The sequence below is a fragment of the Schistocerca piceifrons genome, chromosome 7 (assembly GCF_021461385.2).
Source record: "Schistocerca piceifrons isolate TAMUIC-IGC-003096 chromosome 7, iqSchPice1.1, whole genome shotgun sequence".
Classification (NCBI taxonomy): domain Eukaryota; kingdom Metazoa; phylum Arthropoda; class Insecta; order Orthoptera; family Acrididae; genus Schistocerca; species Schistocerca piceifrons.
Window position 1 is genome coordinate 559,219,680 of NC_060144.1, and position 23,402 is coordinate 559,243,081.

The 23,402-nt window shown below is 42.5% G+C and overlaps 1 protein-coding gene across 1 annotated transcript in view; it reads right to left on the reverse strand.

Moving 5' to 3' along the window:
* Positions 1–23,402, reverse strand: part of LOC124804698 — a 73,047-nt gene that overhangs the window by 46,033 nt on the left and 3,612 nt on the right. The window contains exon 2 of the mRNA XM_047264953.1: positions 1,135–1,367. Within this exon, the coding sequence (XP_047120909.1) occupies positions 1,135–1,367 (233 nt within the window). The remainder of the gene's footprint in view (positions 1–1,134; positions 1,368–23,402) is intronic.

Here is a 23,402-nt window from a genome sequence, read left to right on the forward strand (position 1 = left end):
GCATTTTTCTAGTGTGCCAATCTCGGAGGTTTTCAGTTAACTTCTGTTTCAAACATTTAAATAATGAAGCGTAGCAGGATCAAATTATAGTCTTGCCCATCACTGAGTAAGCTAACAGCATTACACACTGGGAATTCAAAAATACAATGTCCATCATTGACGAAATAGTATCCAATTGCTTTGATGAAATCTCACAAGACTTTGTTCACAATTTTGGTTTCTGTTTCATCCAAAAAATACAATGGTAGGTCCAAACTTTAACTGCTGCCACTGTTGCACGAATGAAGTCTCAATGAATGGACCTAAAAATTGCTAAATTCTGACATCCATTGTCAGATGGAGCACAGAAAGGGATTCATCTGAATAGGCCACCTGTTGCCACTTGGTGGCATCTCTTTCTGGTCAAAAGTCTGCTAGTTAGGTACCCAACACAGGATTCTCTCCTGTTTACTTTTCATGATGAATGCAATGTGCGCATTCAATTGAGACATCTACAGTATTAACTAGATGGTTTTCTATGTTTAATAACAATGGACAATTCACTTTTTTAATATTTGAATCTATACATCACACTGCAGATGTCTGCCAACTACCAAATGCACATCATATCCACTTGAAAATTTCAGCAAAAATGTTATTAAATTAATGTTTTCTATGGGATGGCAATTTAATAACAATTCCCCTTTCTTCATTAAAATTTTCCAAACCTATCACTCTACCCTCTAAACATTCCTCTTGAAGAACTAAATGGGATATTCTTTTTGCATTAGCAGTTTGGTCCATGATTGATCTTCTCACCATTTACATATATATAACAATGAGAGAAACAGTGCAACAAGCACAATTTCTTTAATAGAAAGAAAGTAGTGCAACAAGCATGATTTCTTTAATGGAACTATTTATTTACTGATAGCTTTTTTTCTAATTTAAGTCTATCTTTAGATGGGAGAAACATTTCTTGTGGCATTTAATTTCTTATGCAGATACAGTATTCTTTCCTAAAACAGTACAGAGTACACAATGTCTTCTGTTGCCATGATGACTCAAGGGTCTCCAGCAATTTATGGCAAATTTAACTTAATTAAAAGCACATTTGTCAAGCTCATGTACAGAGAAATCTGTAAAAATACTTACGCATGCATTGTGTCCATGTGTCAGATATGTCAACCATACCCATGAGTGCAACTGTAGTGCAGTAAAGAATATATAGGCAAAGGACTGGATTGACAACATTCTGCACAAGCACAGGAGTCCTTGCATACAGTGACCAGTGGAGATGACAGACTGCAGCTAGCTGCAGCAACCGTAAAAAGTAGGCGGCAAATTCCAGTTGTGGGACAAGAAGGTTGGCAGCAGCTGCAGCAGCACTGCAAATAACATACAAATGCGAACATACTCTTCAACACATGCACTTGTTGCATTAGCTCTATTGTGTATCAAAATGACAAGGTGTGACTTGAGGAAAGGGTACAGGACTACATATTGCCCAGTTGTTGACTGTATCCTCCAGCTTACTAAAATGTTAGTAGTTTAGTTATTTACGCATTCCACAAACTATAGACTTGCAATCTTCAAATTTGTTGACTGATTTATTGTAATACACATATTTTCAGCAAATATACAGTTGCATGAAGATCAAATACAAAAGTTCATTGTACTTATATATTTTATACTCATTTAGTTCTAGATTTGTTTTACTTTAAAATTTCTTCTGTCAGCGTCTTTAAGAAGCAGTTAAAAGAGTATTATAGCTGTGTAAATAACTCATAAACCTAAGAAACTGTCAATCAATGATAGGAAAATTAAAGTAATATTAAATACAGTCTTCGCTCCAGTTAATATGGCAGTGACAGGCCATTTAATGAACAGAAAGGTTTGTAGGGAATGCAGCACACCACAGTGGTGTCAGGTGGAAAGCTGATTCACTTGAGGAGCTGTCAACAGGGATCAATTACTGGCTGCCAGGAGTACTGTGATCAGTTTCTCCTTGCCACAGTGTGAAGTTCTGTAACTATTTATTTCTGTGTTTTAATTCTCATTTGGTTACCACACAAACTTGATGCTATGTGTTTGTATGTTAAATTAGTTATACAACAGCTTCTCTGTGAACTGTTCCAATTGTTCTACACATGAATATGCATGACTGTTCTGAAAAAAACACTGTCTCAAGATACCGCGTTACATTTAATGTGTGTGTCCTCACTGTATTACAACTCAGCATACGTATTAAGTTCATAAGTCTATCAACAGACTGTGACAGTGATGATCCTAATGTGATACAACTACAGGAAATAAAGTCAGTAATACAGAAGCATCACACCAAATTTTCAATGAACAGCCAGTCCTAGTCACAGACATGGAGTCCATAGTGTTATCACAGTGCCCATACAGGAGCTCAGCGCAGTAAGATCTATATTACACTGCACATTCAGCTACAGTAATTCCATCTACAGGTCAATATTGAGGGCCACTACATCTCTCATGAATCTTGAAACCTGTTATCACTTGGGTCGCCCCACTCTTCCTCAACAGATTGTCGTTCGGTCAGTTATGGTGAGCAGCACATTCCTGTTCATGGCTAGTTCACAATTGACATTACCTATCACCAAATATTCCAGAGATAATATAGCCCCCATTCACATCTCTGGGCAGGGACTACTCAGGACTACTTAGTTATCACAAGAAACAAAACTGGCATTCTAAGGACTGGAGCGTGGAATGTCAGATTCCTTAATCGAGCAGGTAGGTTAGAAAATTTAAGAAGGGAAATGGATAGGTTAACGTTAGATATAGGGATAATTTGTGAATTTTTGAGGCAGGAGGAGCAAGACTTCTGGTTAGATGAATACAGGGTTATAAATACAAAAACAAATAAGGGTAATGCAGGTGTAGGCTTAAAAATGAATAAAAAATAGGAACACGGATAAGATACTACGAACAGCATAGTGATCACATTATTGCAGCCAAGGTAGACAAGAAGCCCACAAGTACCACAGTAGCACAAGTTTATAAGCCAACTAGCTCCTCAAATGATGAAGAGGTTGAAGAAATGTATGATATGATAAAAGAAATTATTCAGACAGTTAAGGGAGACAAAAATTTAACAGACATGTGGGACTGGAATTTGACAGTAAGAAAAGGAAGAAAAGGAAATGTAGAAGGTGAACATGGACTGGGGGTAAGGAATGAAAGAGGAAGCCACCTGGTAGAATTTTGCATAGAGCATTACTTAATCATAGCTAATACTTGGTTTAAGAATCATGAAAGAAGGTTGAATACGAGGAAGAGGCCTGGAGACACTGGAAGGTTTCAGACAGATTATATAATGGTAAGACAGAGATTTAGGAACCAGGTATTAAATTGTAAGACATTTCCAGGGGCAGATGTGGACTCTGACCACAATCTATTGGTTATGAACTGCAGAGTAAAACTGAAGAAACCGCAAAGAGGTGGGAATTCAAGTAGACGGGACTTTGATAAACTGAAACATTCAGAGGTTCTAGAGAGTTTCAGAGAGAATATTAGGAAACGACTGACAAGAACAGGGGAAAGAAATACAGTAGAAGAAAAATGGGTAGCTTTGAGAGATGAAATAGTGAAGGCAGCAGAGGATCAACTAGGTAAGAAGACGAGGGCTAGTAGAAATCCTTGTGTAACTGAAGAGATATTGAATTTAATTGATGAAAGGAGAAAATATAAACATGCAGTAAATGAAGTAGATGAAAAGGAATACAAACATCTCAAAAATGAGATCAACAGGAGGTGCAGGCTAAGCAGGAATGGGTGGAGGACAAATTTTAGGATGTAAAAACATATATCACTAGGGGTAAGATAGATACTGCCTACAGGAAAATTAGAGAGACTTTTGGAGAAAAGAGATCCACCTCTATGAATATCAAGAGATCAGATGGAAAACCAGTCCTAAGCAAGGAAGGGAAAACAGAAAGATGGAAGGTGTATATAGAGGGTCCATACAAGGGCACTGTACTTGAGGGCAATTTAGAGAAATGGAAGAGGACATAGATGAAGATGAAATGGGAGATATGATACTGCCTGAAGAATATGATATAAGTCAAAATAAGGCCCTGGCAGTAGACAACATTCCCTCTAAAATCTGGTGAGCAAGATGTCTGAGATAGGCAAAATAGCCTCAGACTTCATGAAGAATACAATAATTCCAATCCCAAACAAAGCAGGTGTTGACATGTGAGAAAATTACAAACTATCAGTTTAATAAGTCATGGTTGCCAAATACTAAAACGAATTCTTTACAGATTAATGGTAAAACTGGGAGAAGCCGCCCTTGGGGAAGATCAGTTTGGATTCCATAGAAATGTTGAAACACGCTAGGCAATACTGAACCTACAACTTATTTTGGAAAATAGGTTAAGGAAAGGGAAACTACATTTCTTGCTTTTGTGGACTTAAAGAAGGCTTTTGACAAAGTTGATTGGAATACTCTCAAATTCTGAAAGTGGCAGCAGTAAAACACAAGGAGCAAAAGACCATTTACAATTTGTACAGATACCAGATGGTACTTATAAGAATTGATGAGCATAAAAGGGAAGCAGTGGTTGAGAAGGGGGTGAAACAGGGCTGCAGCCTATCCCTGATGTTATTCAATCTGTATATTGACCAAGCAGTAAAGGAAACGAAAGAAAATTTGGAGTAGGAACTAAAATCCAAGAAAAAGACATAAAAACTTTGAGTTTTGTCGACGACACTGTAATTCTGTCAGAGATAGCAAGGGATCTGCAAGAGCATCTGAATGGAAAAGAGGATATAAGATGAACATCAACAAAAGCAAAATGAGGATAATGGAATGTAGTCAAATTAATTCAAGTGATGCTGAGGGAATTATATTAGAAAATGAGACATTTAAAGTTGTAGATGGGTTTTGCTATCTGGGGAGCAAAAGAAATGATAGTCGAAGTAGAGAGGATATAAAATGTAGACAGGCAATTGCATGAAAAGCGTTTTTGAAGAAGAGAAATTAATATTGAGTATATATGAAAGGGTCAGGAATTCTTTTTTGAAAGTATGTGCGTGGAGTGTAGCTATGCATGGAAATGACACATGGATTATAAACAGTTTAGACAAGAAGAGAATAGAAGCTTTTGAAATGTGGTGCTACTGAAGAATGATGAAGATTAGACGGATAGATCACATAACTAATGAGGAGGTACTGAATAGAATTGAGGAGAAGAGATATTTGTGGTACAATCTGACTAAAAGAGGGTATTGGTTGGTAGGACACATTCTGAGGCATCAAGGAATCACCAATTTAGTATTGGAGGGGACCGTGGAGGATAAAAATTGTAGAGGGAGACCAAGAGATCAATGCATTAAGTAGATTCAGAAAAATGTAGGCTGCAGTAGCTATCTGGAGATGAAAAGTTCTGCACAGGACAGAGTAGCATGGAGAGCTGCATCAAACCAGTCTCTGGACTGCAGACCACAACAACATCACAAGGGCAATCACATTTTTTGGCAATCAATATTGCAATTTCAGAAAACATTTTCGGTCTTGACACATTCACAGTTTTTAAATTCATGTTCAGGATTCAGCGCATCTTGTTTCCAACTGCATTCTGTTCCAGCCACTGCCAGGCATTCAGGTCTCTGTTTTCATGTGGCCTGAGTGCCACGATGGATTATGAAGCTTCCATCACCATTAACCCTATGGCCATTACCAAGTTTTAATACGCTCAAGCTATTCTTTTTGCTCTGTGACCAGCTGTCAAGGATGACTTAGGTTGCAGAACCTGAGCATTATTGAACCAGTTCACTCTTCCCAGTAAGTTATACCTCTGATGGTTATGTGTAAGCCTCAGGGGGCACTTCATTTGTGCAGGAATTTTAAGTCCACCATTAATGTGTCAATAGTCATTTGCTATCGCATTCCATGCACTGAAAAAATTCTGATGAAGTGGAAGTCAGTGAGTGTTTTTCAAAAATTGAATTGGCAGAGATGTACCTGCAGGTCATTAAAACTCCCTTCTGGTCATAGCAATATATATATATGCATGCCATTCAACATCGTGAGTGCTTTCACAGTTTTTCAGAGATTTTTAGAATAGTTATTGCAGGATGTACTGTGCTGCACCAACTATCCTGATGATATCATTGTCACTAGTCCCTCACAACAGGAACATCTCACTAACCTTCATATCCTGTTGACTAAACTGCAAGAGGTGGGTCTTAAGTGCAATTTGCAAAAGTCAAAGTTTTCCAGATGTAAATAGGGTATCTGAGCCACCTTCTTTTGAAGTATGGTGTCAAACCTATGGAACAGCATGTGACAATGATTCCCAACCTACCTCCACCGCAGAACCTGAAGGAACTCCTTCCCACAGATGCTTCCCCACACACGGTTAGAGCAGGAGGAGGAAAAGGAGATTAGTGTTTTAACGTCCCATCGACAACGAGGTCATTAGAGACGGAGCGCAAGCTCGGGTGAGGGAAGGATGGGGAAGGAAATCGGCCGTGCCCTTTCAAAGGAACCATCCCGGCATTTGCCTGAAGCAATTTAGGGAAATCACGGAAAACCTAAATCAGGATGGCCGGAGATGGGATTGAACCGTTGTCCTCCCGAATGCGAGTCCAGTGTGCTAGGTTAGAGCAGTCTTGGCTCACAAAACTGCTGAGGTTCTAAACAGCCTATCGCTTATGCCTCCAAGATATGGATAGCAACACAATTATTCTCAAATCGAAAAGGAGGTGTGTGCCAGCAAACTCACATGTGGTGTCAAGACGACCGCAACAAATGCCATCTCTTCACCAATCATAAGCTGCTTGTAGCACTCCTCAGCCCTTGTTCGCAACTTCTCCACAGAACCTTTGTGCTTTGTATTCAAGTGTTTATCACTATGAGATTCACCACAGATTGAAATCATAGCATGCAAATATGGACGAACTGTAACACTTGCCCATGGCACCTGACCCAGATATTGACAATGCTCAGATTGTTTGTTTTCAGATCAATGATCATTTACAGCAAACACTGGATTGACTTCCAGTTAACAGCCCATCATACAGCCCACACCACCTGTCAGGATCCTGTGTTGCATCAAGCAGTTCAGTTTTTGTGCAATGGTAGGCCCAAGTGTTTGCTCACCAAGGAGTCTGAACGGTGCACTCCTGCTTAGCATCATTTCAGATGACACCCACGTCATCATCCCTCCAGTCCCGAGAGCTCACATACTGTTCTCCTTCAATGTGGCCAGTGGGGCACAACCTACATTCAGGTACTGGCACAGTGCTTTGTTTACTGACTTGGCATTGACTCAAGATACTGAAAAGGTCTTCAGTGAGTGCAAACAGTGAGTCGAGCAGCAGAGGGTTCCACCATAGACTTATGTTCCATGACCCACTCCCAATCGTCCATGATACCACGTCCACATCAACTTGCAGGCCCCTTCTGTAATTCCTTGTAATAGTTGATAGTAACTGATGCACTGTCCGACCATCCATATGCTATATGCATGCGTACCACAGTAGAAGCTACTATGTAGGCACTAACCCAGGTTTTCACACACAAAGGTGTGCCCTGGACAATCGTCTCTGATAATGGCCCATAGTTTGCTTTGGCATTGTTCCAGACTTTTTTGCACCTACCACACTTTACCCACCTCACTTCTGCTCCATTTCACATGCAGTCAAATGAGGTGGCAGAGCATTTGGTGCACATATTTAAGAATGAGTTAAAACAGTGCTTGGCAGATTTGTCAGCAGACTCAGCGTTGTCCTTTTCTAAGCATGTACAGGACCACTCCACTGAACTAGGCCTCCTGGCAGAAATCTTCCATGGTTATCAGCCCTGAACTCTGCTTCATCTGCTCTACTGTGCACCACAACCTGAGGTGCGTTTGTGTCCTTCACTTTACAATCTGTGTGATACTGTTTGGGTGGGCACTTTCTGATTGTGGTCTGAGTGGGCTCCAGGCGCAATCAGTGGATGTCCATAGTGGATGCCAGCAGGGTGACCCTCTACTGCCATCAGAACCAGCTGCACACTCGGTGGGGTCCTGAACCACCTTGTCCACATACGCCAGCTCACCTGTGAGTGCTACCCCACCTCAGGGGCAGGCGTAATTGGTGTACCTCTGGCCACCACCAGCGGGTCACCTTGGCAGACCCCATGGCCTCCTTGGCCATGCCCGGCGTTTGCTGGTGGCTCTGCACATTTTGTTCTCTGCCTTTGTTCACTTATATGCCTGCCGTGTCAGCTCCCCAGAGGAGGGGAGAGGTGTGGTAGTGTGCTCACATATGCTGCCACAATGACCACAACATTTATATTCAGCATTACCCACAAGAAGGTAATATGAGGGTGCCTGCTTCATTTGATGGCAGTGCCACTGCTGGACATGTGTTCCCAGTGGCACACAGCAAGCAAAGCCTCATTATCTTGTGCTTCAGCAGTGCTACGTAGATGTTCCACTCACAGACTTAAAACAGATCCGTGGTGTTTTTGGGCAAACATTGCATGCAATCTGACTTGACCTACACTTTTGGTTAATTTTCTCTCATGCTTGCATATTTCCAGTGCTTGGTTGACCACCAATGTTCATATCTGTGTGTGGCTGCCAATAAAGAACTGAAGATACTACAACCACACAAAAAAATAAAGCAAAGCTGTGTTCGGATAGAAAGGTTGGATTAAATACCACAGTGCTTTACTACTCATGCTCTTATTGGAGATGGTGTGTCCTTGCCTTCCTCAAATCTTTGAACTAACTTACTACATCAGATATAAGGGGATCCAAAGTTAGTGTGGACTCCCAACTGTGATGCAACTTGCCATATTCCACATGGATAAATTATAACCAGATGTGAAATAATCCTTAAGTGCCAGGAAAAAAATTCTAGGACTTACTGGAGATTGAATTTCTGACTTTTTGGACTTGTAGCCTGGCACTTATCCACTGAGCAAAAGAAAAAAGGACAAGTGCAGCCAGAACTCGCACTGTTAGGGTTCCATATAAACTTAATTATGTATGTAGACAATAATAATAATAATAATAATAATAATAATAATAATAGTGTCATGTAGCCCAACGGCCTGGTGCAAGTCTTTCTATGAGTTTGCAAGTATCAAAATGTGACATGCATGGTCATATCTTTTGATTGCACTGAGTTAGAAGTTTAAATCACTTACACTGGCAAGGGACCAAAATCACTTACAGATCTTCTTAGCATTTGCCATAAATTTCAAATTTATACATAAACCCATTCCTGCTTAAAAGGAGTCTTTACAGATGGCCGCACCTTTTAATTGCTTTGCCTTAGAAGCTTAAATCATTTACTTTGCCAAGAACCGTAGATCTTACTATCTTACAAACTTCAGCTTTATACCTCGTCCCGTTCCTGACAAAAAGGCATCTTCACAGTCAGACAGCCAGACAGACATACAATAAAGTGATCCTATAAGTGTTCCATTGTTACAGAACCCTAAAAACTATGGGAAACGACAGAACTAATAAGTTTGTATTTGTTTGCACATGGAAAATTCAGAAGATAGTTTTAAAGGTAAGAAACCTCCATAGCAGGAAGGAATGCCAACTGAAACACAACAAATAAGACATATCCCGACAATCATTCTTCCCACGTACTATTCATGAGTGGAACAGGGTTGGAGGGATCAGCTAGTGGTACCGAAAGTACCCTCCGCCACATACCATTAGGTGGCTTGTGGAGTAGGATGTAGCTGTAGATATATTAACTGTAAAATGAGTGCTCCCTACAAGGGAGGATTTCAGTACCTCGGATGAAAGCTTTGGCAACTATCACCAGTAAAGAGCATGATGACTCCATTATTCTACAGACCCATTTGTCTCTTAAATGTTCTGGATAAGGCATTTGAGAAACTAATACGTTAGTGCAGCATGATGTGTCCACATCATCTAGTGTTTAAGAGGCATAAATCCACATACGGTTGTGGCAGATTTACCAACAGTAGTGCTAGTAGTTTAGCAATCAGGGTAAAATATTAATGGTAGTTATGTGAAGTAGGAATGAATTACCTTGTAACACCACTAGGGCCATACATGGAAGTTCTTGGCCTGGGTCAGAAACTGGGTCAACATCCACAAAATTTTGTTCTGTAATGTTGTTGTTTTTTGTGCAGGGTACTCAGCACTGTGGTTATCACAGCCTGCCTAACAATTTAGGTAACTGAGCTGCAATTAATGCGCAGGATTTTATGTGGCAAGGACCACAAACAAACTGTCCACCAGAGTTAAGGCCGCCATTCTGGCTACCACCAAACTGTGACTAACAAAGTTGACCATCCAGTTTTGTTTTGTTTTATTTTATGGCACAAAAACAACTAGGGTCACACACATCTATGTCAGAACTGTATAACAAGAAGGCAAAGAGAGGAGTTAAAAACAACTACACGTTAATCCCAATCGACAGAAGAGAAGACAGCTGAAAACAGGGACGTGGAGGGAAAGAGCTACAAAATATGCCATAGAGAAACGGAGGTCCTGAACTAAAAATTAAATGTCCTTTGCCATATTGCTAAGACAGATAAGAAGTAAAATGCAGTTGACAACCCACGCGTCGTTCGCTAGAACGGCCGATAACTCAGATGGCAAACACAAACAAGAATGTAAGTGGTTAAAAAAAAAAGGGCATTCTGTCAAGAAATGGTGGACTGTCGAAGGTTGAGCACAAAGTGGTGAGGGAGCACTACTTTGCAAATGGCGATGGCTAAAAAGACAGTGCCCAATACACAGCCTAACTAAAATGATCTCCTCAGGGTGAGAGGGCTGAGAGGAGGTTGTCCAGGAGCGGCTTACTAACCCGGAATTTGTTCCCATGAATGGAGGACCAGTGGTGATGCCATTTGATGGCTTCATTTGATGTCCATCGGATGATGAGAAAGGTAGATGCATCCTCAGTGCCCACACACATACTTTTTCTCGCTTTTGGTAGAGTGGTGCCACCATCCAAGATCCAAGAAGATTACGAAGTTATTGCAGTCCGACAGTACATTCTGAACCCAATGCGCTGCTACCTGTATTATTGTTTCAACCACACTTGAATGTCCTGTCTACACCCGGCCAAATGTGTAACCTGTGATACGGATGCTCACGATGGACAACACCTGCTGACAGACGGCAACACAGAGATCATCAGAGGTGTAAGGACTGCAGCCTTGACAGCATCAGTGGCCCAGAACCCACATAAACATCACCATGGCTCCATAAAAAGTGAGCAAATGACAGCTTTCCAGGACCCACTGCACTAAGGGATGGATGGTGTACAGCACACAGAGGCTTCAGAGGGCACTGAGAGTCGGAGCAGACGATGCAATTGAAGAGCCTGTGACGCAGGATGTACTGCATGGCCTGATAGAAGGCGAAGAGCTCTGTTGTAAATACTGAGCAGTGTTCCGGAAGCCGATACTGAAAAAATGTCGGTGTCAATGACGAAGGCACACCTGACACCATGGTCCGACCAAGAGCCATCAGCGTACACAAATGTATTATTGCAAAGTTCCGTGAGAAGATTGTGAAACTGAAGGCAACAGAGTGAGGCTGAAGTAGTGTCTTAGGAAGCGAAAGAAGGCCAAGGCGAACAAGTGTGAAGTGAAGCTGCAGGAGCAAGAGCCGAAAACTAACTCCAGGAGGTAATGGAGAAGAATAACACACCTCATACTGGCAATCAAATGACTCATCGAAGAAGGAGGTACGGGATGCATGGCCAAGCATGGCAGACAAATGACATGCATATCTGCTGAGGAGAAAGTCACGGCTGTAGGACAGCAGTAGATTGGCAGCTTCTGCATACAGAGTCTCAACTGAGATGGTGCAAAAGGTGCCAGTGGCCAAACGGATGCCACGGCCATGATAGTGGATAGTATTAAGACGGCATAAGAGGGATGGACATGTGGATGCATAAACCAAACACCCATAGTCTAGTTTTGAACGGACAAGGGACCGGGACAAACGAAGGAGAGTAGTTCGATCTGCTCCCCAGGAAGTACCACTGCGGACACACAGGACACTGAGTGACCTCTTACAGCAGGGGGTGCCAGGTAAGACATGTGGGAGGACCAAGAAAATTTCTTATCGAGCATGAGCCCCAAGACTTTCATAGTTTCAATGAACAGAAGAGCAACAGGCCCAAGACGTAAAGATGGTGGATGAAATCAACTGTACTGCCAGAAATTCATACAAACGGTTTTGTCAGCGAAAAAAATGAAAACCATTGTCAATGCTCCATGAGTAAAGACAATCAAGATATCACTGAACACGCCACCTATGAGACAAATCCTTGGAGAACTTAAATAGATTGCAAAATAAGGGAGCCGGAGATGCCCAGTGGGAGACAGACCATTATAGAGTTACGGGCAATAGCAATGAGGACGATGCTCAGACGGAACTCTGAGGTACACCGTTTTCTTGGATAAAGGTCACTGATAAGACGGAACCCACATGTACCTTGACACCTCGATCTTTTAAAAATATCTGAAGGAAACAGGGCATGCGGCCACAGAAGCCCCACATGTACATCCCAGTTCTCCAGCAGGTGGTGTAGGCTTTCGCCAAATTGAAAAACATGGCCACAATCTGGAATTTCCACAGACAACCATTCATGACATGGGTGGACAAAGTGACAAGATGGTCAACTGCAGAACAGCGTGCTCAAAATCCACACTGTGCAGTGGTTAGTAAATTGTGAGACTTGAGCCACCATATCAGTCAGGCATGAATCATATGTCCAATCACCCTGCAAACACAGCTGGTAAGAGAACTGGGGCAGCAGCTAGAAGGAAGGTGTTTGTCCTTGCTGGGCTTGGGTATGGGTAAGACTGTGGCTTTACGCCAGCATCTGGGAAATGTGCCCTCCGCCCAGATGCGGTTGTACGTATGAAGCAGAAAGTGCTTGCCTGCAAGAGAAAGGCACTGCAACATCAGAATGTGAACTTTATCTGGCTCTGGGGCAGCGGATCAGGATGAATTAAAAGCATGCTCCAGCTCCCTCATAGTAAAGGTGGCATTTTAGCACTCATGATTCAGAGAAGACAAGGGTATCAACCAAGCCCCTTCTGCTTGTTTCTGAGGGAGGAAGGCAGGGTGATAGTGGGAGAAGCTCAAAATCTCTGCTAAACGGTGATCCAAGATGTCAGAGATAGCAATAGGGTCCACTATGACATCGTCTGCTACTGTCAGGCCGGAAATTGGGGAATGTATATTGGTCCCAGAGAGCCGTCGGAGGTTGGCCCACATGACAGAAGAGGGAGTGCAGCTGTTAAAAGAACGAGTGAATGAAATCCAGCCAGCTTGTTTGCTATCCTGAAGAACACGATGACACTGTGCATGTTTATAAAGAATTCAGTTTACTATAGTAGGATGACAATTAAAAATGCAGAGAGCACATACCCGCGTACAAACTGCGACGTGGAATGCCTCAGTCCACCAAGGGATTGGGACACAGCATGGTGGAGAGGAAGTGCGGAAAACAAAACATTCGGTAGCAGTAAGGATTATGTTTTAAGATATTCTAAATGGTCATCACAATTGGGGAAGTGCTGTTTGTTGAAGGTCGCCAGGGAGGGGTAAAGCCTCCAGTTGGCCTTGGAAAATTGCCATTTGGGTGTGCACATAGGTGGGGTAGGAGTCAGCAAATGGATGGCACACGGGAAATGGTCGCTCATGTATGTGTCGGAGAGAACAGACCACTCGAGACAATGGGCAATGCAGAAGAAAAGGTCCAAATGGGAATAGGTGTGTGTGGAGTCTGAAAGGAAAGTGGGTGCTCCTGTGTTAAGGTCAGCCAAAGGGGATGGTGCACATTAAGGGAAGCAGAAAGGGGAGACATAACTGCTCAATAAGCTGGAGGAAGTCTGCCCTGGTGACATTGAATGATGGACGGATGTACTGGTAAAGAGGGAGAAGGTGTGACTATGAACGTCATTCCGTACAAGCAGCATGACTCCCCCATGACACAGAATGCCTTCCTTGGGAGGAAGGTCAAAACAGACCAGGAAGAAATGCGAGAGCGGAAAGCAGTGGTGAGGATGCAATATTGTTTCCTGGAGGCAGAGAACAAGGACACTGCTATTCTAAGAGCAGCCGTAAATCGTCTTTGTTTGACTGAAGGCCATGAACATTTCATTGAAGAAGAATTATAACGAGGAAAGGGGAGAAGGGAAAAAAAGGGTTGTCACCTTGGCAGCTGCCAAGTGCCAGCCTTCAAAAGCACACTGCTACGGGGTGCAGCAGCTGGAGGATCCTGCCCCATGAGATCTACAGAGCCATCAGCATTCTCTCTCTCTGTTGATCTGTGGAGTCCAGGACAAAAAATCGGTTAGCAATGCACATCAGCAACACGGAGGTCAGCCAGGCGAGGGTATCACACGGCAAAATTGTCAAAGAGGCTCTCCGAGTCAGTGAAGGAGACGACCATTTGCCTTTGACTTCTTGGAGCCTTTACGGTTGGCAGCAGAAGACTAAGATGTTTGTTGGCTGGATGAACATAGGAAGTCTTTGTGGGAGTAGTCCTTGTCTCCTTTCCAGCCTGCCATTTGAGTAGCAGGTGATTTTCCCACATGAGCGAAAGTTTGGTGGATTGTTGCACAGCTGCACGAGGAGAAGATGATGTTACCATGACACTGGGTGATTTCACAACCACAGTGCTGAATTTGAGGTCGCATGTCTGTGTGGCCATGTCCTTCATGGAGCAAGATGTGGCGAGAATAGTACTGTAAGTGCCAGATGGTAGAACACAGAGTTTGCAACTAGCCAATAACTTGTGAGCGACCAGATGCGGCACTTTTTCCTTTACCCAGATCTCCGGGACAGCCTGCTTAGCGAGATACATGGAACAATCTCAAGAGGAGGCAGCATGGTTGCCATTTTAGATGATACAGCAGGAAGAAGGAGGCAGACAATCACCATCGTGAGCATCTGTATCACAGGTTACACATTTGGCCGGGTGTAGAGAGGACATTCAAGTGTGGTTGAAACAATAATACAGGTAGCAGCGCATTGGGTTCAGAATGTACTGTCGGACTGCAATAACTTCATAATCTTCTTGGATCTTGGATGGTGGCACCACTCTACCAAAAGCGAGAAAAAGTATGTAAGCGTAGGCTTCCGCGGCCGTTGTCTTCTTCAATAAAATTCTTCAGGGTATCAGACCGCATCGTCATAATTTTAAAATGCGCCAACGTTTCGGCCAGCGTTGCAGCTAGCCTTCATCAGGGCCTTACGTTAGGCCTTACGTAAGGCCCTGATGAAGGCTAGCTGCAACGCTGTCCGAAACATTGGCGCATTTTAAAATTATGACGATGCGGTCTGATACCCTGAAGAATTTTATTGAAGGAGAAAAAGTATGTGTGTGGGCACTGTGGATGCATCTACCTTTCTCATCATCTGATGGACAACAATGACAATCTGATCAGAGTTACATTTGGATTTCTGCCTCAAGCAAAGTGGCATTGTGTAAATGACAGCAGGATTTCACAAGGGCTGCCATTGCATCAACACCTTTCTGAATAAGAAACAGATTTACCATTGCAAAAGACTGACCGTCTTCAGTATGTGAAGCCATGAGGAACTGTGGTGCAGCTGGGAGGGTGTTTGAATTGGGAGCTTCATTCCATTTATGTTTGGTAGACATTGATTATGAAGATGATGACTGGCGCATTGCGAGAAAATCCCCACGATTGCCAGCATCTCCAACGGCGTGCTCCTTCCAACTGGTGATCCCCTTCAAAAGGGAGCGCACCTGCCTTAGGTCACACCTCCTGAACATCTGACGGGGAATAATCAGCAATTTGGAAAGGTAGCAGCTCAGGCAATCACCCCTCCCTGGGCTTGGCCTGTACCAGCGGGTACATGCGAACCCTAGCTGTTGACCTGGGGCTGTTAGTTAGGCATTACCCAGTCACCTGTTATGCGTCAGATGCATGGGCTGGCCTTCAGGAGTGCACAGGGAGGAAGAAGAAAAAGAGGAAACTCAAACTCCGAAGCAGAGTAAGGGTAGAAGGAGGTGAACGAAGAAAGAAAAAAGGTGGGAAAAACAGTGGTGAGACTGTTCTAATGCCAGCTATGGAAAATGTGGAACACATTCCGAAAAACAGCCCAGACATGTTCCCCAAGGGAGGGGAAAAGTAATAGCAAGAGGATAGACACGAAGCATGGAAGGGAAAAGATGCCACAAAGGCTGGGGCCTTGTGGTAGCCAAGCACGAACCCACCAGAAAGCAGCGAGCCCCATGTGGGCTTGACACCCAGTGGCACAACACACTGCTGAACACAGTTTGCTCAAGTTTAGTGGCTGCTTCACAAACTGTACTCTCTGGATCCTTCCCTCCAGCATTGGCTTTTCTGACCTATGTAGATTGGAGTTATTCTTGCAACACACCCTTCACTCGCATAATTCTCCTGGCCTCAATCTCCACTCACTCACTGTCCTCACACCCCCTAAACAACAGTTTCCCCTTTCTCTGTCTGTCACACCTCCCAATCCACACCTCCATGTTGCATTCATGGCATGCTGCACCTAACTGGATATGGTACCCAAATGTCACAAGCTCAACCTGTGCACCTGCCACCCTGCCCTTCGAGACACTAGCTACCTGTCTCCAATCTCTCCTCCTGTTGCCACCTCTTTCTCTCTCTACTTCACCTCAACCAACACAAACCCCACCCCAATCCATTCCATGATAAGCATCACAAATGTGTGGTTCTTCATGTCTGAGAAGGAAGCCATGTTTTAGGAGGCTGTGTCCTATTCAAAGACATGATAAGCAGATTTCATACTTCTAATTGGTGGAAGGAGACGCACACTCTCTTATAGTCCACTTTACTGATACAATTTATTTTCCATCATGGACAGCCCCCCCCCCCCCCCCCCAAGACATGTTGTGGACCATCTCAGCCATGATATAAAGGCACACATAGGCACAGGACACTGACTGGCTAACTCATTCCCACAAATTATTCTGTGTCATGGTACAAGTTGTGCTACAACATGATGTGTCAACTTGACCTGAAAAATAGGGATATGTGACTTTTAAAAATCGTAATCCAATGCATTTTTCTTAAAAATGTTAATCTGAAATACAATCATGTGACATAATTCTCTGTTTAGGACAATTTATTATCAAAAGAAACACTTCTAAATATGTGATGGTTTACAGCTACACTGCGGCTTCATTTTCAACAGTTAAAAATGAGAAAACTGAAATCAATGAGACCATACTTCTCTTGTAGAAGACTTATGAAAGACATCACAAAGCTGGAACCACAAATAAAAAACAGTCAGAATGTACAATATCTGACAATCAGCAATTACAAGCGAACACTGCAGATGTGTCGGAAGGAACAGAACAATACGTGAAGGATTAACTGTAGCCCAAGAGAAAAATAGAATTGACATCCCCTGGGGATAAAAAGAAGACAGCCTTGATTGAAATGTAGTAAAAATGTACAAGGAGCCTTGGAAGCCTGAGGACTGCAAGCTGGGGTTTGGGTAGAATGAAAAGCTTCACTAATGAGATGTAAGAGATGGCAGCATGCGTAACCAAACACCAGGTGAGTGAAGTATAAGAAAGCTTTGTGCAAAACGGATTCCATATTTACAAAATGTTGACAAAATATAAAAGCAAATTTCTACACTACTTTTAAGAATAATGCAATTGATTGTTGTTGTTGTTGTGGTCTTCAGTCCTGAGACTGGTTTGATGCAGCTCTCCATGCTACTCTATCCTGTGCAAGCTTCTTCATCTCCCAGTACCTACTGCAACATACATCCTTCTGAATCTGCTTAGTGTATTCATCTCTTGGTCTCCCCCTATGATTTTTACCCTCCACGCTGCCCTCCAATACTAAATTGGTGATCCCTTGATGCCTCAGAACATGTCCTACCAACCGATCCCTTCTTCTCGTCAAGTTGTGCCACAAACTTCTCTTCTCCCCAATCCTATTCAATACTTCCTCATTAGTTATGTGATCTACCCATTTAATCTTCAGCATTCTTCTGTAGCACCACATTTCAAAAGCTTCTATTCTCTTCTTGTCCAAACTATTTACCATCCATGTTTCACTTCCATACATGGCTACACTCCATACAAATACTTTCAGAAATAACTTCCTGACACTTAAATCTATACTCGATGTTAACAAATTTCTCTTCTTCAGAAACGCTTTCCTTGCCATTGCCAGTCTACATTTTATATCCTCTCTACTTCGTCCATCATCAGTTATTTTGCTCCCCAAATAGCAAAACTCCTTTACTACTTTAAGTGTCTCATTTCCTAATCTAATACCCTCAGCAACACTCGACTTAACTTGACTACATTCCATTATCCTCGTTTTGCTTTTGTTGATGTTCATCTTATATCCTCCCTTCAAGACACCATCCATTCCGTTCAACTGCTCTTCCAAGTCCTTTGCTGTCTCTGACAGAATTACAATGTCATCGGCGAACCTCAAAGTTTTTATTTCTTCTCCATGGATTTTAATACCTACTCCAAATTTTTCTTTTGTTTCCTTTACTGCTTGCTCAATATAGAGATTGAATAACATCGGGGAGAGGCTACAACCCTGTCTCACTCCCTTCCCAACCACTGCTTCTCTTTCATGTCCCTCAACTCTTATAACTGCCGTCTGGTTTCTGTACAAGTTGTAAATAGCCTTTCGCTCCCTGTATTTTACCCCTCCCACTTTTAGAATTTGAAAGAGAGTATTCCAGTCAACATTGTCAAAAGCTTTCTCTAAGTCTACAAATGCTAGAAACGTAGGTTTGCCTTTCCTTAATCTTTCTTCTAAGATAAGTCGTAAGGTCAGTATTGCGTCACGTGTTCCAGTATTTCTACGGAATCCAAACTGATCTTCCCCAAGGTCGGCTTCTACTAGTTTTTCCATTCGTCTGTAAAGAATTCGTGTTAGTACTTTGCAGCTGTGGCTTATTAAACTGATTGTTCGGTAATTTTCACATCTGTCAACACCTGCTTTCTTTGGGATTGGAATTATTATATTCTTCTTGAAGTCTGAGGGTATTTCGCCTGTTTCATACATCTCGCTCACCAGATGGTAGAGTTTTGTCAGGACTGGCTCTCCCAAGGCCGTCAGTAGTTCCAATGGAATGTTGTCTACTCCGGGGGCCTTGTTTCGACTGAGGTCCTTCAGTGCTCTGTCAAACTCTTCACACGGTATCGTATCTCCCATTTCATCTTCATCTACATCCTCTTCCATTTCCATAATATTGTCCTCAAGTGCATCGCCCTTGTATAGACTCTCTATATACTCCTTCCACCTTTCTGCTTTCCCTTCTTTGCTTAGAACTGGGTTTCCATCTGAGTTCTTGATGTTCATACATGTGGTTCTCTTATCTCCAAAGGTCTCTTTAATTTTCCTGTAGGCAGTATCTATCTTACCCCTAGTGAGATAAGCCTCTACATCCTTACATTTGTCCTCTAGCCATCCCTGCTTAGCCATTTTGCACTTCCTGTCGATCTCATTTTTGAGACGTTTGTATTCCTTTTTGCCTGCTTCATTTGCTGCATTTTTATATTTTCTCCTTTCATCAATTAAATTCAATATTTCTTCTGTTACCCAAGGATTTCTACTAACCCTCTTCTTTTTACCTACTTGATCGTCTGCTGCCTTCCCTACTTCATCCCTCAGAGCTACCCATTCTTCTTCTACTGTATTTCTTTCCCCCATTCCTTTCAATTGTTCCCTTATGCTCTCCCTGAAACTCTGTAAAACCTCTGGTTCTTTCAGTTTATCCAGGTCCCATCTCCTTAAATTCCCACCTTTTTGCAGTTTCTTCAGTTTTAATCTACAGGTCATAACCAATAGATTGTGGTCAGAGTCCACATCTGCCCCTGGAAATGTCTTACAATTTAAAACCTGGTTCCTAAATCTCTGTCTTACCATTATATAATTTATCTGATACCTTTTAGTATCTCCAGGGTTCTTCCATGTATACAACCTTCTATCATGATTCTTAAACCAAGTGTTAGCTATGATTAAGTTGTGCTCTGTGCAAAATTCTATCAGGTGGCTTCCTCTTTCATTTCTTAGCCCCAATCCATATTCACCTACTACGTTTCCTTCTCTCCCTTTTCCTACACTCGAATTCCAGTCACCCATGACTATTAAATTTTCGTCTCCCTTCACTATCTGAATAATTTCTTTTATTTCATCATACATTTCTTCAATTTCTTCGTCATCTGCAGAGCTAGTTGGCATATAAACTTGTACTACTGTAGTAGGTGTGGGCTTCTTATCTATCTTGGCCACAATAATGCATTCACTATGCTGTTTGTAGTAGCTTACCCGCATTCCTATTTTCCTATTCATTATTAAACCTACTCCTGCATTACCCCTATTTGACTTTGTGTTTATAACCCTGTAGTCACCTGACCAAAAGTCTTGTTCCTCCTGCCACCGAACTTCACTAATTCCCACAATATCTAACTTTAACCTATCCATTTCCCTTTTTAAATTTTCTAACCTACCTGCCCGATTAAGGGATCTGACATTCCACGCTCCGATCCGTAGAACGCCAGTTTTCTTTCTCCTGATAATGTGTGCCTATTGGTCAGTGTCTCAAGAGATACGGATCCACTACTTTACATCATAAATTAAACAACAACCAAAACAGTGGTGGAAGTTTACAAACACATGATAAATCACACAAAGTCTATTTATCATACAGAAAACATGGCCAATGTTTTCTGTAATGCAAAAGGAATTATCCTCTTTGACCAGCTCACAAAGGATAACAGTAGGTCATGAATACTGGCTACATCAGTACTTCTGTCCACATCAAACCTACCAACCACCAGCAATTTCTCCAAGACAGCTGCCACCCATTCCATACCAAGAAGTCACTCCCACATAGCCAAGCCATCCGTAGCTTTAACATCTGCAGTGATGAGTAGTCCCTCTTGAAATACACCGAGGGTCTCACTGAGGCCTTCACAGACTGTAATTACCCTCCCTACCTTGTAAAATAACAGATCTCCTGTGTCTTATCTTTCGAGTCACCCACCACTTCCCAAACTCCCACCATTTGGCCACAGAGAGCATTCCCCTCATGACTCAATACCACCCAGGACTGGAGGAACTGAACTACATTCTCTGCCAGGTTTTCAACTACCTCCCATTGTGTCCTGAAATGAGAAATGTCCTACCCACTATTCTTTCCATCCCTCCCACCGTGGTATTCCCCTGCCCGCCAAACCTACACAATGTCCTCACCAATCCCTACACAAGCCTCACTGCTCATATCCCTTTAATAGATGTAGATGCAAGACCTGTTCTATACATCCTCACACCATCACCTACCCCAGTCCAGTCACAAACATCACTTATCCCATCAAAGGTAGGTGTACTTGTGAAACCAGTCATGTGATCTACAAACTAAGCTGCAACCACTGTGCTGCATTTTATGTAAACATGACAACCAACAAGCTGTCTGTCTGCAAGAATGGCCACCAACAAATTGTGGCCAAGAGACTACTGGAGCACTCTGTTGCTGAGCACGCCACCCAATACGAAGTTATTCATTTCAATGACTGGTTCAAACCTGTGCCATCTGGATCCTTCCCATCAAAACCAGATTTTCTGAATTGTGCAAGTGGGAACTCTCCCTGCAATATACCCTATGTTCCCGTAACCCTTCTGGCCTCAACCTTCGTTAGTCACTGTTCTTACCCATCTACCCCCTTTCCTGTTCCCATTCCAGCATTACTCAAGTCCTCTATTCCACCAACATACCTGGTCTTTTTACTTCTCTCCTTTTCCGCTACCCCACCCTCTCTCCCCTCCCACCCTCTATCTAATCTCCCAACTACACCCAACTGCTCTACCCTCTCTCCACCTTGTCCCTGCATGCTCCCACTAGCAGCACTTTACCTATTTTCAACAAAGATCACATTGGCCAAAAGCTCACTTTCCAACAGTCTTTTTGTAGTGGCTACCTGCCACTCAGAATCTCCACTATATGGTGAGTAGCAACTATCCTTTTCATAATGCTGTTACATTCCATCCTGGATTTTCCATTGTTTGGCACAAATCTTCTGGATGAACTAGATTAAAAATATGGGAGAAGAAGCTTCACTGCCAACAGAAAAAAAATCTTTGAAGACCACGAAAGGAGCTTTGGCAAGGGGAAACAGGAATAGCTCATACAAGACATGATGGCCTACACACAGAATACAAAATACTTACATTAATCAGGGGAAAGTCTATTACTTTGATATGAAGAGAACACCTCTTCATGTGCCTGTGGATTGTGTCAGTGCACCTGACTGTTCTTATTAATACCTATATACCACTCAGACCAGTCTCACACCCATTATGCTAAATAGTGATGTCATCAGTCCCTCATTCAAGGGATAGTCCATCTGGAGTTAGTAACATCAGCCAGAAATTTGATCAAATTGTAATGTAGGAGCAGTAAACTCAGGATACTGAAAGCTATATTGATGCCAGAGATGAGAAGATATTGAATGAGAGGTAAAAGTATATGGCTTGGGTGGGTCTGCAGGTCAGAATCAGACAAGGATTTCTCAGGAGTCATGTGTGGTGAGAGAATATTATGAGGGAGACAGACAAGAATACTGAATATGGATTTGCAAGCAGAAACAGCAGAATGAGTCAGTCAGGGGAGCTCGGTAACATCAAACATGAACCAGTCATTGGATGCCATCAGAGTAACAAATCCATCAGGGACGGTTGGTGATGTGGTTGTGAACTGGAAACTGAAGGAACAACTACAGCTAAATCAAAGTCAGGCAGACCTCATGTACTGACAGGCAGGGACTGTTGAGCAATGTGAAAGGGGTTGTAAAAAATCTCATTAAATCAGTGGAATCACTTGTGAGTTCCTAAGCAATACCAGCAGTCCAACTAGCACATAACTGTGTATAGAGAGTTAGAAAGAATGGGATATAATTATCAAGCAGCTCCTCATAAGCCACACATTTCTGTAGTCAATGCTAAGTGATGCTTAATGTGGAGTAAAGAGTGATGTGGAAATTGGATGATTGGAAAGGATGGATTTAAAGTGATGAATTGTGCTATACCTGTGGCAATCTGATGGAAAGGATTGAACTTGGCTGGTGACAACAGTTAAGGACAGAGGAGGTCATGTTCAGTATTGAGATGTTTCTCATAGTTAGGGTGTAGTCTCTTTATGGTGCTTAAGAAAATGCTAAATACAGAAGAATATGAAGACATTTTACAGCACTGTGTACTAGGTACAGTAGAGACCATTTCAGAGATGATGACTGACTGCATAGCAACACAATACATCATGTCACAATGCAGCATTTGTGAGGCAATGGTTTGTGGACAATATCATTTCCATAGTTGACTGACCTACCCAGAGTCCATGTCTGAATCCAGTGGAACATCTTTAGGATAAGTT